The following is a 19,255-nucleotide window of genomic DNA, read 5'->3' as shown; positions in this document are numbered from 1 at the left end:
GTGTATTAGATTTTGTTAAATACCTTGACTGTTGCTGGTATTTAAGAATGCTAGCAATTTTTGCACCATGATTTTGTGTCTTGAGACTTTGCTGAAGTTGCTTATCAGCTTAAGAAGCTTTTGGGCTGAGACGATGGTTTTCTAGATATAGGATCATGTCATCTGCAAGCAGTTGTAGTTTGGCTTCCCCTCTTCCTATTCAGATGACCTTTATTTTTTTTCTCTTGCCTGATTACCCTGGACAGAACTTCCAAAACTACGTTGAATAGGATTGGTGAGAGAGAGTGTCCTTGTCTTGTGCAGGTTTTCAAGGGGAATGCTTCCAGCTTTTGCCCATTCAGTATTTTATTGGCTGTAGTTTTGTCATATATGGCTTTTATTATTTTGAAGTATGAAACTGAGTAAATTAAAAAAAAAGGTTTAATTGGTTCACAGTTCTGCAGGCTATATAAGAAGCATGATGCTGCCATGTGTTCAGCCTCTCGGAAGGCCTAAGGAAACTTACAAGTATGGCAGAAGGCAAAGGGAGAGCAGGTTGTCACTTACATGGCGAAAACAGGAGCAAAAGGGAGAACAAAGGGGAAGTATTACACACTTTTAAACAACCAGATCTTGTACAAACTTAGGTCACTATCATGAGAATAGTACTAAGGGGATGGTGCTAAACCATTCATTAGGAACTTACTCCCCTATCCAATCAACTCCCACTATGCCCCACCTCCAACATTAGAGATTATAATTCAATATGAAATTTGGGAGGGGACACAAACCATATTGGCCAATGTCAAGAAACCTTATTGTGTTTTCTTCTAGAAATTTCAGTTTCAGATGTTACATTTAACTTTTTAATCAATTTTGAGTTCATTTTAATAACTGGTACAATTTCCATTTCTCTTTCCTCCTCCTCCTCTGCCTTCTTTTTCTTCTTCCTCTTCTTTTCCTTCTCCTCCTCCTCTTCCTCCTCCTCTTCTTCTTCTTCTTGCATGTGGATATCGTGTTTTCTCCACAGCATTTATTGAAGAGAATCTTCTACTTGGATTGTGTTCTTTGCATTACTAAGAAAGATTAGTTGGCCATATATGCATGGGTTTACTTCTGGGTTTTCTATTCTGTTCTGTTGGCTTATGTGTCTATTTTTCAGCAAGTACCACACTGTTTTGATTGCTATAGCTTTGTAATATAGTTTGAAATAAAGAACCATGATGCCTTAAACTTTGTTCATCTTGTTCAAGATTGCTTTGGCTACTCAGGGTCTTTCATGGTTCCAGATGAATTTTAGGGTTGTTTTTTCTATTTCTGTGAAAAATGCCATTGGGATTTTGATAGAGATTGCATTGACTCTGTTGATCAGAGTCTACAGAAGGTGGTATTAGTATGGACATTTTAATAATATTAATTATTCCAATTTAAGAATATATTTTTCCATTTATATGTGTTTTCTTCCATTTCCTTCTTTAATATCTTATAGTTTTCAGTGTACAGATTTTTCACCTCCTTGGTAAATTTATTCCTAAGTATTTTATTCTTTGATACTACAATTAATAAAATTGCTTTCTTACTTTTTCTTTTGGATCGCTTGTTGTTAGTGTATAGAAATGCAACTGATTTTTGTATGTTGATTTTGTAACCTGCAACTTTTCTAAATTTATTTGTTAGTTCTAACAGTTTTGTGGAGTCTAGGGTTTTCTACATATAAGATCATGCCAACTACAGAGAAAAGTTTACTTTTTCCCTTTCTTATTTGGATATCTTTTATTTCTATTTCTTGTCTGACTACTTGGCTAGAACATCCAGTACTATGATGACAAGAAATGATAAGTAGGCATCCTTGTCACATTACTGCTATTAGGGGAAAAGCTTTCACCTTTTCACCATTGAATGTAATGTTAGCTGTGGAACTGTCATATATGGTATTTGCTATACTGAGGTATAGTCCCTCTATACCTAATTTGTTAAGTTTTTTTTTTTTCTTACAGATAAGGTCTCACTCTGTCACCCAGTCTGGAGTGTAGTCTCATTATCATGCATCACTGCAGCCTTCAACTCCTGGGCTCAAGTGATCCTCCTCTCTCAGCTTGCCAAGTACCTTGCTGGTTTTCTACTTTTATTTTACTAGAGACAGAATCTTGCTATGTTGCTCGGGCTGATCTCAAACTCTGGCCTCAAGTGATCCTCCTGCCTTGGTCTCCTAAAATGCTAAGATTATAGGCATGAGCCACTGCATCTGACTTTTTTAAAAAAATCATAAAATGATGGTAAATTTAGACAAGTGAGCCAGGTGCAGTGGCTCACACCTGTAATCCCAGCACTTTGGGAGGCCAAGGCAGGTAGATCACCTGAGGTCAGGAGTTCGCAACCAGCCTGGCCAACATGATGAAACCCTGTCTCTAAAAAAAAAATTTAGGCATATGCTAAGGTAGTGTATCACATTTATGGATTTGCATGCATTGAAACATTCTTACATTTTTAGGGATAAATCTCGCCTGATCATTGTGATAAAAAGGAATAAATCTTCATTTGAATTCAGTTTGTGGGTATTTTGTGGAAGATTTTTGCATCTATTTTCATCATATATTGGCCTTTAATTTTCTTTTCTCTTAGTGTCTTTGTCTGGCTTTGGTATCAGGATGATGCTAGTCTCTTAAAATGAGTTCAAAAGAATTTCCTCTTCTTTGATTTTATGGAAGGGTTCGAGAAGGACTGGCATTGTTTTTTTTTTTTTTAATGTTTGGTAGAATTTACCAGTGAAGCCATCTGGTTCTGGGCATTTATTTGCTCAGAGATTTTTCGTTACCGATTTAATCTCCTTACTACTTACAGCTTTATTCATATTTTCTATTTCTTCATTATTCAGTCTTGGTAGGTTGTGTCTGGAAATTTATCCATTTCTTCTATGTCATCCAATTTTTTGGCATGTAAGTTTTAGCCTGTTAAGATTTTTTAATATTTCTGTGGTATCAGTTATAATGTCTTCTCTTTCATTTCAGATTTTGAGTCTTCCTTTTTTTCTTAGTATAGCTAAAGATTTGTCAAAGTTGCATATATTTTTAGAAAAATCCATCTCTTAGTTTTGTTGATCTTTTATGTTGTTTTTCTAGTTTCTACTTTCATTTAATTCTGCTCTGATATTTGTTATTTCCTTCTTCCTATAAACTTTAAGCTTTGTTTTATTCTCTTTTTAGTTCCTTGAGATATATAGTTAGATTGTTTATTTGAGATCTTGATTGCAATAGGCATTTATTGCCATAAACTTCTCTTTTGGAACTGCTTTTCTGTATCCTATAAGTTTTAGTATGTTGTACTTCCATTTTTGTCTCAAGATAATTTAAAATTTTTTTCTTTTTATTTCTTCTTTGACCCATTGATTGTTCGGGAGTATGTTGTTTAATTTCCACGTATTTGACCTTTCCACCTTTCGTTTTGTTATTGGCTTCTGGTTTCATACCATTGTGGTCAGAAAACATACTTAATATAATTTCAGCATTCTTGAGTTTGTTAAAACTTGTTTTTTGGCCTAACATATGACCTATCCTGAATAATGTTCTATGTGTACTGGACAAGAATGTGTATTCTGTTGCATATTGGATGGAATGTTCTGTATATTTGTGTTAAGTCCATTTGATCTAAAGTGTATTTGAAGTCCAATATTTTGTAATTGATTTTTCCCTCTGAATGATCTTTGCATTGTTGAAAGTGGGGTCCTTAAGTCCCCTACTATTATTGCATTGTTGCCTACTTCTGCCCTCAAATCTGTTCATACTCACTTAATATATTTTGATGCTCTGATGTTGGGTGCACATATATTTATAATTATGTCTTCTTGATAAATTAACCCCATTATCATCATGTGGTAATCTTCTTCGTATGTTACAGTTTTTTACTTAAAGTCTCTTTTATCTGATGTAAGTATACCTAATTTTACTCTCTTGTAGTTTCAGTCTGCATGGAATATATTTTTCTCTTTCCTTAATTGCAGTCTATATATGTCCCTAGAGGTAAAGAGTGTCTTATAGGTAGGATATAGTTGGAGTTGTTTCTTTAAAATTTATTCAGTTGCTCTATCTGTTGATTGGAGAATTTAATCCACTTACATTTAAAGTAATTATTATTATTTTGAGACAGAGTCTTGCTTTGTCACCCAGGCTGGAGTCAGTGGTGCGATCTTGGCTCACTGTAACCTCCACCTCTTGGGTTCAAGTGATTCTCCTGCCTCAACCTCTTGAGTAGCTGGGACTACAGGTGTACACCGCCATGCTCAGCTAATTTTTGTATTTTTACTAGAGATGGGGTTTCACCATATTGGCCAGGTTGGTCTTGAACTCCTGATCTTGTGATCCACCCACCTCAGCCTCCCAAAGTGCTGAGATTATAGGTGTGAGCCACTGTGCCAGGCCAGTTTGTTAAATTTTTTTATCATGAAGGGGTGTTGAATTGATCACATGCTTTTCCTCTGTCTATTGAGATGATCATACGGTGTTTGTCCTTCATTCTGTTGATGTTATGTAACACACTTATTGATTCGTGTATGTCAAATTATCCATACATTGCTGGTATAAATCCCATCGTGTGTTCTATTTGTGATGTGCTGTTTGATTCAGTTTGCTAGAATTTTTTTGAGGATTTTTGCGTTTTATATACATCAGGAATATTGGCCTGTAGTTTTCTTTTTTTGTGTTGTGTTCTTCTCTGGTGTTGGTATCAGGACAAGGCTGGTCTTGTAGAATCAGTTAGGGATAATTCTCTCTTCTTCAATTTTACAACTTAATAGCTAAAAAAAAAATCCCATTTAAAAGTGGGCAAAGGTCATGAATAGATATTTCTCAAAAGATATACAAATGGCAAACGGGTATGTGAAAAAATGGTTAACATCACTAATAATCAGGGAAATGCAAACCAAAACCACAATGAGATATCATTTTACCCTGTTAAATGGCTGTTACTGTTTTTTTTTCTTCTAGATTTTATTTTACTTTTTTAGAGATGGGGATCTTACCATGTTGCCAAGGCTGGTCTCTAATGCCTAGGCTCAAGCAATCACCCCACCTTGGCCTCCCACAGTGCTGGAACTACAGGTGTGAGCCGTCCTGCCCAGCCTGGCAATTATTAAAATGACAAAAAACAACAGATGCTGGCAAGGAGGCAGAGAAAAGGAAGCACATCTACCCTGTTGGTGGGAATGTAATTTAGTACAACCGCTGTGAAAAAGAGTATGAAGGTTTCTCAAAAAAAAAAAAAAAAAAAAAAAAACTAAACACAGAACTGCCACACAATCCAGCATTCCCACTACTGGGTATTTACCAGAAGGAAAAGAAAGCAGTATTTTCAAAGGGACACCTGTACTTACATGTTTATTGCAACACTATTCACAATAGCAAAGACATGGAATCAACATAAGTGTCTATCAGTGGATGAATGGATAAAGAAAATGGGGTATATATACCCAATGGAATACTTTTTGGCCATAAAAATAACAAAATTATGTCCTTTGCAGCAATATAGATGGAACTGGCGGTCAATAAGTGAAATAAGCCAGGCACAGAAAGACAAATACTACATGTTCTCACTCATATGTGAAAGGTAAAATCCATGATCTCAAGGAAACAGAATAGAATGATAGAAATTAGAGTCTGGGAAGGGTGGGTGTGTGGGAGGGAGTATGAAGAGAGGTTGCTTAACGGGTACAGATACATAGTTAACTAGAAGAATAAGTTCTAATGTCATATATCTAACTAACATACCATTCTATAGAAGAAATAAGTTCTAGTGTTTCTAGTTTGTCTATAGTGAGACCACAGTACTTAACCTACACTTAGCAGCAACATTTTTAATGTTTCAAAGTAACTAGGAAAGATGAAATGATATCAACACATAGACATGGTAAATACTGAAGGAGATGGATACCCCAAATACCCTGACTTGATCATTACACTTTCTATACATGTAACAAAAACTCAGTCATTCTGGAGAGCTCATATAACCTTTGTTTGGGGAAAAAGAATTTTGTGTCTTTTGCCCATAGCAAGGTAAAACCAAGCTCCCATATTATGAATGAACTGCATAATAACATACAAGTTTTATTTTATTTTTAGTTTTGGAGGTGTATCTCTACTGTAAAGAGGTCTCTGAGAAGCTTGAGTTAGAGCTGTTTACAGCTTTAGATAAAACAACTAGGCAAAAAGCTGCATAGCAAGTCTCTGTTTATCACTGAATAAATGGTATGGTAAATATATTTGTAAAACATAAATATATTTATAAAACATAAAATATCACTTACTAACCTTGAATAAATATTTGACCCAACACCATTTTCTTGATGAAATGCCAGCAATTCCATCATCAGGAAGATTTAGAGTTCTTCCCATTTTTATAAATCCATGAAAACTTTTTAGGTAAAGAACACCATTTATGTAAAAAATTACTCCATCCCGTGATAAAATCACTTGAGTTACATTCTGTCTTTCATCATCACTCAGAATGTTTGGAGGCACTCTGATTTTGGTCCAAGTACGGAATGAGTCATTTGTTTGATAGGTCTCCCTGTCAGTTACCAAAACAACACATGCAAAAACACAAGAATCATGGAAAGCAATTAGTTGACTACCACGCGGTGAAGAGATTGGTAAATAACCAGGAACTTCCGGTATATTTAACATAGGAAAAGTCAACAGAACAAGAAAATCTGCAACAAAGCAATCTTGAAAAATCACTTGGTTTCCTCTAATCTCCTTTAGTGCATCATCTATTGTCATTGGTACCACAATATTCCAGGTCCTAAGAAGAGAAAGAAAATAAAATAAAATGATCTCTCCATCCTCTGATCCATTTTATACAGTGCTGATATTTATTATCCTTAAAACATTTTTAACTTTTATCAATATAAATCTGGATAAGAAAACGAATATTAAAATGCAACCACTACCACATTGTTTTTGTTATTCTTCACTCTGGTCCCAAAGGAAAACAATCTTTTTTTATTTTTATATATATTTTATTGCACTTTAGGTTCTGGGGCACATGCGCAGAACATGCAGGATTGTTGCATAGGTACACACATGGCAATGTGGTTTGCTGCCTCCATCCCCCCATCATCTATATCTGGCATTTCTCCCAATGTTATCCCTCCTCAACTCCCTACGCCCCACTGTCCCTCTCCTAGTCCCTGCCAACAGACCCCAATGTGTGATGCTCCCCACCCTGTGTCCATGTGTTCTCATTGTTCAACACCTGCCTATGAGTGAACATGCGGTGTTTGATTTTCTGTTCTTGTGTCAGTTTGCTGAGAATGACTGTTTCCAGATTCATCCATGTCCCTACAAAGAACACGAACTCATCGTTTTTTTATGGCTGCATAGTATTCCATTGTGTATATGTGCCACATTTTCCTTGTCCAGTCTATCATCAATGGGTATTTGGGTTGGTTCCAGGTCTTTGCTATTGTAAACAGTGCTGCAATGAACAGACGTGTGCATGAGTCTTTATAATGGAATAATTTATAATCCTTTGGATATGTACCCAGTAACGGGATTGCTGGGTCAAATGGAATTTCTATTTCTAGGTCCTTGAGGAATCGCCACAGTGTCTTCCACAATGGTTGAACTAATTTACATTCCCCACCAACAGTGGAAAAGTGCTTCTATTTCTCCACATCCTCTCCAGCATCTGTTGTCTCCAGATTTTTTAATGATCGCCATTCCAACTGGCCTGAGATGGTATCTCAATGTGGTTTTGATTTGCATTTCTCTAATGACCAGTGATGATGAGCATTTTTTCATGTTTGTTGGCCTCATGTATGTCTTCTTTTGAAAAGTTTGTCTGTTCATATCCTTCACCTACTTTTGAATGGGTTTGTTTTTTTCCTTGTAAATCTATTTTTCTTTGCAGATTCTGGATATTAGCCCTTTGTCAGATGGGTAGATGGCAAAAATTTTTTCCCATTCTGTTGGTTGCTGGTTCACTCTAATGATTGTTTCTTCTGCTGTGCAGAAGCTCTGGAGTTTAATTAGATCCCATTGGACTATTTTGGCTTTTGTTGCCAATGCTTTTGGTTATTTTTGAAGTCCTCGCCTATGCCTATGTCCTGAATGGTACTGCCTAGGTTTTCTTCTAGGGTTTTTATGGTGTTACGTCTTATGTTTAAGTCTTTAATCCATCTGGAGTTAATCTTAGTGTAAGGTGTCAGGAAGGGGTCCAGTTTTTGCTTTCTGCACATGGCTAGCCAGTTTTCCAAACACCATTTATTAAACAGGGAATCCTTTCCCTATTGCTTGTTTTTGTCAGTTTTGTCAACGATCAGATGGTTGTAGATGTGTGGCATTGCCTCTGAGGCCTCTGTTCTGTTCCATTGGTCTATATCTCTGTTTTGGTACCAGTACCATGCTGTTTTGATTACTGTGGCCTTGTAGTATAGTTTAAAGTCAAGTAGCGTGATAGCCTCCAACTTTGTTCTTTTTGCTTAGAATTGACTCGGCTATGCAGGCCGAATTTTGGTTCCATATGAAGTTTAAGGTGGTTTTTTCCAGTTCTGTGAAGAGGGTCATAGGTAGCTTGATGGGGATAGCATTGACTCTATAAATTACTTTGGGCAGTATGGCCATTTTCACAACATTGATTCTTCCTAACCATGAGCATGGAATGTTTCTCCATCTGTTTGTGTCCTCTCTTATTTCCTTGAGCAGTGGTTTGTAGTTCTCCTTGAAGAGGTCCTTTACATCCTTCGTTAGTTGTAGTCCTAGGTATTTTATATTCTTCATAGCAATTGTGAATGGCAGTTTTTTCTTGACTTGGCTCTCTTTAAGTCTGTTGTTGGTGTATAGGAATGCTTGTGATTTCTGCACACTGATTTTGTATCCTGGGACTTTGCTGAAGTTGCTTATCAGTTTCAGGCGATTTTGGGCTGAGATGGTGGACTCTTCTAAATATACAATCATGTCATCTCCAAATAGACACAATTTGACGTCCTCCTTTCCTAATTGAATACCCTTTATTTCTTTTTCTTGCCTGATTGCTCTGGCTAGAACTTCCAATACTATATTGAATAGGAGTGGTGAGAGAAGGCATGCTTGTCTAGTGCCAGATTTGAAAGGGAATGCTTCCAGTTTTTGCCCATTCAGTATGATATTGGCTGTGGGTTTGTCATAAATGGCTTTTATTATTTTGAGATATGTTCTGTTGATACCTAGTTTATTGAAGGTTTTTAGCATAAAAGGCTAGTGAATTTTGTCAAACACCTTCTCTGCATCTACTGAGATAATCATGTGGTTTTTGTCTTTGGTTCTGTTTATGTGGTGAATTAAGTTTATAGACTCGCATATGTTGAACCAGCCTTGCATCCCTGGGATGAAGCCTACTTGATTGTGATGGATAATCTTTTTGATGTGCTGTTGCAATTGTTTTGCCAGCATTTTATTGAAGATTTTTGCAGTTCATCATGGATATTGGCCTGAAGTTTTCTTTTCTTGTTAAGTCTCTGCTGGATTTTGGTATCAGGATGATATCGGTCTCACAAAATGATTTGGGAAGGATTCCCTCTTTTTGGATTGTTTGGAATAGTTTCAGAAGGAATGGTACCAGCTTCTCTTTGTATGTCTGGTAGAATTCAGCTGTGAACCCATCTGGACCTGGGCTTTTTTTGGTTGGTAGGCTATTAATTGCTGCCTCAACTTCAGCCTTTGTTATTGGTCTATTCAGGATTTTGACTTCTTCCTGGTTTAGGCCGGGGATGGTGCAAGTGTCTAGGAAGTTATCCATTTCTTCCAGGTTTACTGGTTTATGTGCATAGAGTTGTTTGTAGTAATCCCTGATGGTAGTTTGTATTTCTGTGGAATCTGTGGTGATATCCCCTTTATCGTTTTTTATTGCATCTAGTTGATTCTTCTCTCTTTTCTTTTTTATTAATCTGGCTAGTTGTCTATTTTGTTGATCTTTTCAAAAAACCAGCTCCTGGATTTATTGATTTTTTTAAAGGTTTTTTTGTGTCTCTGTCTCCTTCAGTTCTGCTCTGATCTTAGTTATTTCTTGTCTTCTGCTAGCTTTTTAGTTTTTTTGATCTTGCTCCTCGAGCTCTTTCCATTTTGATGATAGGGTGTTGATTTTAGATCTTTCCTTGCTTCTCATGTGGGCATTTATTGCTATAAATTTTCCTCTAGACACTGCTTTAAATGTGTCCCAGAGATTCTGGTACATTGTATCTTCATTCTCATTGGTTTTGAAGAACATCTTTATTTCTGCCTTCATTTCATTGTTTATCCAGTCAACATTCAAGAGCCAGTTGTTCAGTTTCCATGAAGTTGTGCAGTTCTGAGTCAGTTTCTTAATGCTGAGTCTAATTTGATTGCACTGTTGTCTGAGAGACTGTTATGATTTCCATTCTTTTGCATTTGCTGAGGAGTGATTTACTTCCAATTATGTGGTCAATAGGAAAACAATCTTGACTTGTACAGCTGTTTTTTCTACAGTGTGTCTCCATATTCTCAAGTAAAGATTCTTATAATGTCTTTCTTAATGTATATGATTTTTATACATTCTCTATTACCTTCTCTTTTCTCTTTTATTACTTTTCCTTGTGGAACAGGGCTAACTCCTAGGCAGTGTACCCAGAGTCAGCCCTATTGCCTTCTTATATGGCAGAAGAAAATGTACCTCTTCCATGCCTACTTATACATCTTCTCCCCAACTCTCAAATTAGTTAACTTCTTAGTTAAATGAGTAGAGTGTTTATATTGTTTAGATTTACTGTTTAAATATTGCTTACTGCTGAGCCAGTTCTACTATGAGTATGTTTTATTTTCTCTATATACATACATACACATAACTTTTCCTGGAGTTAATAATTGTTTCATTCAAAAATTGTGGTTGTTTTTTCAGTAGGTAGTTAAAATAGCATTTTATAATATTTTCCATGTGATAAATGCAGAGATAATCCAGTACTTGTTTCCTAGGGTTTCCCTTCATTATTCTCTCTTAGCTGCCATTTACAGGATCTCATGCTCTGATCTTTTGTTTTGCTAAAGCACATTCTTTAGTACCTTCCTGTGAAAGGATGTATAAACATACATTTTTTGAGATCTTGAATATCTGAAAAGATCTTTATTTTACACACTTGATGAATAATAGGCTAAGGGGAGGGCATTTTCTCCAGTTCGTTGGTAATCAGAATCACTCGATTTTTATTATTTAAATGGTTGTCCTTCTGTAGGTTTTGAGGATCTTTCTTGTTTCTTGCTAATCTAAAATTTGACAGGGAAGAGTCTATCTTTTGAAAGGGAAGATGGAGTAATTTATGAAAACAAACACTCTGACATACCTTAAATTTACTCAACATTTTTAAGAAGAATTTCTCAGCAGGGCACTCCAAAAGATATACTGGGCTGAAAGATATTTGGCAAATACTTCTTGAGTCACTCATTTTCTCAATACATACATACTTGGGTTGGTGATGATGACATTCTGCCCATTCAGCAGGACCCAGGTCAAGGGGACCTCAAGTTAGGCCAGTTGTAGAACTGTCACCAAACCTCTTATGCCTTAAACCATTCCAACAAAAAATTCAGTGCAATTTCCACATGAAGTCCTGGGAACAGGAGGCAAAAATTTGCTATTAGGTCTCTAAGGGTAATAGTGAGTGGTGCCACTGCCATTTCCACCATGACTCCTGGAGTTGAGAATCCTGGCAACCGGGAAAACAATACCATATATTAGGCATGATTCAGAGCATATACAGCCTTCTGGCAAACCTTGCTCAGCCATATTGCCACTTAAGAGGTCAATGTAATTCAGTTTTCAAAAGACTGTTTCACTATTCTATCATGCCAGCTGGAGAACATGGTAAGACCAGTGAATTTCAGAAGCATGGATCCAGTGCTGTCTTCTCTTCCTTTGAAGTGAAAGAAATGCTGTGTCAAATACCAGAAGAGTAGATAAGATATTCTGTAAGTCCACAAATGATAATGTAGAAGCATTGTGTGTAAGGAAGGCAAATCATATCCAAAGTAAGTGTCTATTTCAGTAAGAACAAAACACTGCCCTTCCATGATGGAAACAGTTCAGTGTAGTCAGCCTGCCACCAGGTAGCTAACTAATCACCACACAGAATGGTGTCATATTGGGGGTATGACACCCCCATTGTTCATATCTGCTTCTGGCAGATTGGGCACTCAGAGTTGGCCACAGCCAGGTCAGCCTTGGTGAGTGGAAGTCCACACTGCTGAGCCCATGAATAACCTCAATTTCTACCACCATGGCTACTTTCTTTCATGAATGCATTGGGTGATGACAATGGTGGCTAGGGAAACAGGCTGACTGGTATCCACAGAATGGGTCATCCTATCCATCTGATTGTTAATTTCATCTACTGATGTTACTCTTTAGTGATCATTCACTTGGGTACAAATATCTTCACAATTTTTGCCCATTCAGAAAGGTTTATCTGCATACCTCTTCCCCATATTTATTTGTCACAAATTTTCCAATCATGTTCCTTTGAAGTACCTAATCATCTAGCCAAACCATTGGCTGCAGCCCATGAACTGGTACATAATAGAATTTCTGGTCATTTCTTCTTTTACTTTCAGTTTATATGTGTCCTCACAGGTGAAGTGGCAGCTTGTAATTGGGTCTTATTTTTTAGTCCAATCAGCCACTTTGTCTTTTGATTTTAGAATTTAATACATTTACATTCAATGTAATTCTACTTCCATTTTAAAATAGTTTTTTTCGTTGTTTTGTAGATCCTTTCTTCCTGTTTTACTATCTTTCTTTTGGCTAAATTATTTTTTTCTACTAGTATGATTTTATCCCTTCCCTTTTATTTTTGTGAATCTAGTATAGGTTTTGCTTTGTGGTTACCATGAAGCTTACATATATCATCTTATAGTTATAATATGTTATTTTAAGCTAATAACAAGTTAGATTGAAATTTTTCTATATTTTATGCCACTCTTCCTCACAATTTACAATTTACATCTTTTTATATTGCATATCCCTTGAAAAATTATTGTAGTATTTTAATAGTTTTGGTTTTAACCTTTATAAGTAATTTAAACACCACCATTACAGTATCAGAATATTCCGACTTATTTTGCCATTGTTTTTTAATACTTTCAGATGTTTTCATATTACTCATAAGCATCCTTTTCTTTCAGCTCAATGCACTACTTTTAGTATTTCTTGTAAGACAGGTCTAGTGGTGATAAACTCCCTCAGCTTTTGTTTATGAAAATCTTCATTTTTGAAGGATGGCTTGCTGGGCACAGTGTTCTTGGTTGGCTTTTATTTTTTTTAATTCAGCACTTTGAATATAAATGTATCATCCCATTCCCTTCTTGCCTGTAATACTTCTGCTGAGAAGTCTGATGTTAGGTGTATTGGAACTCCCTTATATGTTATTTGCTTCTTTTCAGGATCTTCTCTTTGTCTTTCATCTTTGACAATTTGATTACAATAAGTCTTGGGGTAGTCTTATTTGGATTGAATCTTACTGGTAACCTTTAATCTTTATGTACCTGGATACTATAATTTTCTGCAGGTTTCAAGTTTCCTATTTCCTTAAATAAACTTTCTACCCCACTGTATTTCTCTACTCCCTCTTAAACCCCAATGACTTAAACATTTGCTATTTTGATGCTGTTCCATGAATCCCACCAGCTTCCTTCATTCCTTTCATTTTTTATAACTGTATATTTTCAAGTAATCTATTTTCAGTTTTACAGATATTTTCTTCTCCTTGATCAACTGACTGTTTTTGCTTTCTATTGCATTTTTTTTTGTTCACTTATTTTTCAGCACTTGCATTTTTGTTTAAAAAAATTTCAATCTCTGTTAAATTTATCATTCTGATCATGTATTGTTTCCTCATTTTGTTGAATTGTTACTTTGCATTTTCTTGAAGTGCACTGAACTTCCTTAAAACAGTTATTTTGAATTATTTGTTAGACAGTTCATACATCTCTATCTCTTTAGGGCCAGTCACTGGCACTTTATTTTGTCCATTTGAGGACACCATATTTCCCTGATTTTTCTTGATCTTTCTGGTCATGCATTGATATCTGTGCACTGAAGTAGTAGATACTTATTCCAGTCTTCACAGTGTGGTTTTGTCTGGGAACACAATTCAACAGTAAGCCTGTCCAGAGATTCCAGGTGGGTCAGCTGGTGTGGCCCATAAACCTATGACTATGGCAACCACTGAAACGCTGGGGGGTTCCTTAAGCCTAGAACCATCACAGTTGGTACAGCACCAAGCTGGAAACCCCTGGCCACTGAAAATGATGCAGTGATGGGGTGTATCTTAAGTCTCCAGCCTCTGAGATCGGCTTGCTGCTGAGGTTTCTCCAAAACCTAAGGCCTCTGTAGTCAGCTGGCAGTGATGCAGGCCAGACACTGAGTCAATTTCCCTTAGCATTCTCCTTCAGGGATGCCCAAAAGGGGCTATGTTCCTATAGCTGTCCACTTTTTGGTGCTGCTGGATAGCATGCAGAGCCATCTGTAAACCAGGCCCAAATCTTCTTTTCCTCTGTTAACTCATTGTAGGGAACTCCCCATGAAACCATAGGTGCAAATGGGGAGAGAGAAGGCAGTGTAGCAGCAGTAGGAACCATGTGAATTTGGGCCACTTTGTCCTAAAATTTACTTGCCCCTTGAGGGCCTGTTAGGACCCAATCATGTATATACCACTTCCATCTGATAATGGAGTATTGTGTTGCTGTGCATGTCCAACATTATGACTCAGTGGGTCAAATAATACCCAATTCATGATGAACAGCTAGGGTTGCTGGGTAACTTGGTGGCCCATGGTCAAGCATTCAGTCTCTGCTAAAGCCCAACAGTAGGCCAAGAGTTGTCTCCTAAGAGGAGAGTAGTTATCCAAGGATGATGAAAGGGCCTTTCTCCAAAATTCAAGGAAGTGTGGTTCAATTTAGCTATAAGGGCTTGACAAAGGCTCTACATAGCATCCCTGTGTGCCACTGACATCTGCTATATCAAACAGCCCGAGTGGCAGAGCAGTTTACACAGCAGCCTAGACCTATTGTACAGCCTTCTCTTGTCCTGGGTCCCATTGAAAACTCAGAGCTTTCTGGGTGACTTGGGAAATGGACAAGTGTAACATTTCCAAATGAGGAATATGTTGCCTCTAAAATCCAAAGAGGCCCATTAGGCATTGTGCTTCTTTCTTGGTTATAGGAGGGGCCAAATGCAAACATCTTAAACTTCACCTTAGAAGAGATATCTTGATATGCCTCACACAGGACTGCAAGAAATTTTACTGAGGTAGAAGGCCCCAAATTTGAGTTGGATTTATTCTCCACTCTTTCGCTTGTAAATGTCTTACTAATACATCTAGGGTCATTGCCACTTCTTACTCTTCACGTCCAATTAACATAATGTCATCAATATAATGGACCAGTGTGATATTATCTAATGGAATGGAAAGGTGACCAAGATGCCTACAAACTAAATTATGACATAGGGCTGGAGAGTTGACATACCCCTGAGGTAGGACGTTGAAGATGTATTGCTGTCCTTGCCCACAGAAGGCAAACTGTTTCCGCTGGGCCTCAGACAGGGATGGGAGAAAAAGGCATTTGCCAGATCAATAACTGCATAACACATAGCAAGGGATGTGTTAATTTGCTCAAGCAATGAAACACATCTGGTATGGCAGCTGCAATTGGAGTTACCACCTGGTTAAGCTTATGACAACCCAGTCATTCTCCAAGATCCATCTGTCTTCTGCACCAGCTAGATAGGTAAGTTGAATGGGGATGTCATGAGAATCACACCACCCCTGCATCTTCTAATTTCTTGATGGTGGCTCTAGTCTTTGAAATCCCTCTAAGAATTCATTATTGCTTTTTATTTACTATTTTCCAAGGTAGAGGCAGTGCTAATGGCTTATACATGGCCTTACTCACCATAATTATTCTCACTTCATAGGCCAGGAACCAATATGGGGATTCTGTCAGCTGCTAAGTATTATCCCAAGCATGCATCCTAGAACTGAAGGAATAACCATAGCACGGGTTTGGAGACCCACTGGATTCACTGCGAGACAGGCCTGAGTGAAAACTCCATTGATCATCTAACTTCCATAAGCGTATATTCTGATAGAGGCCCACAGTGACATTTGGATCTTCTAGAATCAGTGTCAGTTCATAGCCAGTGGCCAGTAGTCTGTGATATGTCTGATATTTCCTTTTCCCCAGTGTACAGTTACCCTGGTTAGAGGCCACAGGTCCCTCTGGGGTAGGCTGTGAGAAAGATTAACAACATAAATTTTTATAGTGTATCAAGGTCTTTCTTGAAGGGGATGCAGTCGCCTCTTTATTTAGGGGCTTTGGGTCTATAGTCAGGCTCACTCTGCTATGTATATATTTTTTTTTATCAAGTTTTCTTCTGCTCCCTGCTCTGTGCTGTTTCTTTTGATTCCCATTTTTCTGGTTATTGAGTCAGGTGTCTGACTTTCATGTTGCAGGCTTTCTGTAATTTTCTGGAGGTCCTTCAGTATACACTAATATTTAAGAGAGGAGCCATGACAAGGTGTGAGTCAGCTTTATCACTGAGTGAAACCTCTTGCTTCCATCATGACCCACTATGTTTCTCCCTACACCTCTTAAGTTCTTTTAAGTAGGTCTGATGGGTTAATCCAAAGAAGAATCCTCTCTTATCCTGTTAAGAGGATAATGTTATGTTTCCATATTTAGGGAGTAGCGCTGGAGAAAAGAGCTGAATGCACATTGGGGAGTTCCTACCATATTATCATTTTATTTTTTATTTTATATATGTAATACTCTTACTGACTACAGTCACCCTGATGCACAATAATCTGAAAACTTATTCCTCCTGTAAATCTGAACTTTTATACCCTTTGATTAATACTGCCTCCTTTTCACATTCTCCCCCACGTTGGCTCTTGTAACCATCATTTTACTCTCTACTTCTATGAGGTCAACTTTTTTAGAGTGTTCATGTAAGTGAGGTCATACAGTATTTGTCCTTCGGTGCCTGGCTCATTGCACTTGGCATAATGTCCTCCAGGCTTACCCATGTTGTTGCAAGTGACAAAATTTCCTTCTTTTTAGAAGGCTGAATAGCATTCCATTGTGTATACATATCACATTTTCTTTATCCATGCATCTACTGATGGACACATAGGCTGTTTCCATATCTCAGCTACTGTAAATCAGTGAACATGGATATGCAGATATCCACATACTGATTTTGATTCCTTTGGATATATACTTAGAAGTGGGATTGTTGGATCCCACTGGGAGTTGTAGTGGATTGCTGGTTATTTTATTTTGAGATTTTTGAGAAACTTCCATACCATTTCCCACAATGGCTATATTGATTTATATTCCCAACAACAATGTATGAAGGATACTTTTTATCCACATCTTTACCAACACTTGTTATCTTTCATCTTTTTGATAAAAGTCATTGTCATAGGTATGAGGTGATATCTCACTGTGCTTTTAATTTGCATTTCCCTAATGATTAGAGATGCTGCACATTTTTTTTATGTACCTATTGTATTGTTGTTCAGAATCTGCAGTTGGACAGGGCCACATCCTGGGCTCCAAGGCTGGATGAGGTCTCTGGAGTCTGTGGTTAGCTACACAGAGTGGACAGGGCCAGAGGCTATGCTCCATACATATGCATAGACTGAACTTGTCTTTAGATCTAGGGTTGTCTTATACACCATGGTATACTATGCAGCCATAATAAAGCATAAAATATGTTTTTTGCAGCAACATAAATAAAGCTGGACACCATTATCCTAAGTGAAATCAAATACTGCATGTTCTCACTTATAAGTAATGGGAGCTAAATGGGTACACGTGGACGTAAAGACAGAAATAATAGACAGTGGGGACTCCAAAAAAGGGAGAGGGTGGGAGGGGAGTGAGGATTAAAAAATTACCTATTGGGCCGGGCGCGGTGGCTCAAGCCTATAGTCCCAGCACTTTGGGAGGCCGAGGCGGGTGGATCACGAGGTCACGAGATCGAGACCATCCTGGTCAACATAGTGAAACCCTGTCTCTACTAAAAATACAAAAAATTAGCTGGGCATGGTGGCGCGTGCCTATAATCCCAGCTACTCAGGAGGCTGAGGCAGGAGAATTGCCTGAACCCAGGAGGCGGAGGTTGCGGTGAGCCGAGATCGCGCCATTGCACTCCAGCCTGGGTAACAAGAGTGAAACTCTGTCTCAAAAAAAAAAAAAAAAAAAAAAAAAAAAAAAAAAAAATTTACCTATTGAGTACAATGTTCACTATTTGGATGATGGGTACACTAGATGCCCAAACATCGTCATTACTCAATATATCCATGTAACAAATCTACACATGTACACCTTGAATCTAAAATTTAAAAACAAAAAAGCACAGCATTAAGGTGTGGTAGGGTCATCACTCAGCTGTTGATGTTGTGTGAGGCCAGATACTCCCTCTGCAGGTAAATACTGACCTACATTTGCCTCCTGGTAAGGGGAAGGCTTAAGGAGAGCACCAGGGCTTGGCTTGCTCTGTCTCTGTGGTTGAGCGGGGCCAGATGCTTCCTTCATAGGAAAACACTGACCTACACTTGCCTTCTGGCCTGGGGAAGGTTTAAAGAGAACGCTGGAGGTAGATGGGAAAGCTGGCTAGCGACTTGAGGCTGGCAGCCCTATGGATCCTGTTTCTTGCAGAGTGATGCTGTTGGGTAGTCTCTCTGGTGTGGTGCCCCATTTGCTAGAATGCAGAGCCATCACATGCTGGTTGCTGTAGGTTCCAGGCCCTGTTCTTCATTTCTAATTGATCCCAGGTGGTCTGTCCCTGCTGGTACTCCCAATGTGTCCTGTGGAGTGAGACAGAACTAAGCCTCTTGTGAAGGGTCCCAGAATGGTGGGAAAGTTGAATATCTATCTCATCTATCTTTCGCCATGGTGGAAACCATGGGCCTAGGGGAATCTTCTGTGTGTGGCACTATGTAGCTTGGGAGACACGTGACATGGTCAAAGAGAAACAATTCCTCTTACCCTTTGAATATGGCTTTTCTTAGTTCTGATATTGGATATTGGCAAAGGTATTCTTGTTTGTGGACAGTTGCTAGCTGGATTTCTGGGGGTGGGGGAAGTTGGGCCAGAGAACTTCAATTCTACCATCTTGTTGACATAACTTCCCACCAATTTAGAATTCTCTTCTGTAAGCACTTACTTAACGGAATTGCTATGCACTACTCGGTTACCATGTCTTGCTCTGCTTTCTATCTTTTGTTCTTGCC

General features: G+C 37.9%; 1 protein-coding gene across 19 annotated transcripts in view; it reads right to left on the bottom strand.

The window, feature by feature from the left end:
* The window catches only part of CATSPERE (catsper channel auxiliary subunit epsilon), a 170,779-nt gene that overhangs the window by 69,534 nt on the left and 81,990 nt on the right, over positions 1-19,255 (bottom strand). For 18 of the 19 annotated variants that reach the window (XR_012513619.1, XR_012513616.1, XR_012513617.1 and 15 more), the window contains one exon: positions 6,279-6,771. The exons of the other annotated variant lie outside the window; for it this stretch is intronic. Coding sequence is in view for 14 of the 18 variants with exons in the window: in XM_074385437.1 (XP_074241538.1) it covers positions 6,279-6,771 (493 nt within the window). In the remaining 4 variants the exon portion in view is untranslated. The remainder of the gene's footprint in view (positions 1-6,278; positions 6,772-19,255) is intronic. 19 annotated transcript variants of the gene reach the window in all.

Source organism: Saimiri boliviensis, chromosome 14 (genome assembly GCF_048565385.1).
Source record: "Saimiri boliviensis isolate mSaiBol1 chromosome 14, mSaiBol1.pri, whole genome shotgun sequence".
Classification (NCBI taxonomy): Eukaryota; Metazoa; Chordata; class Mammalia; order Primates; family Cebidae; genus Saimiri; species Saimiri boliviensis.
This window is presented reverse-complemented; position numbering and strand designations above follow the sequence as displayed.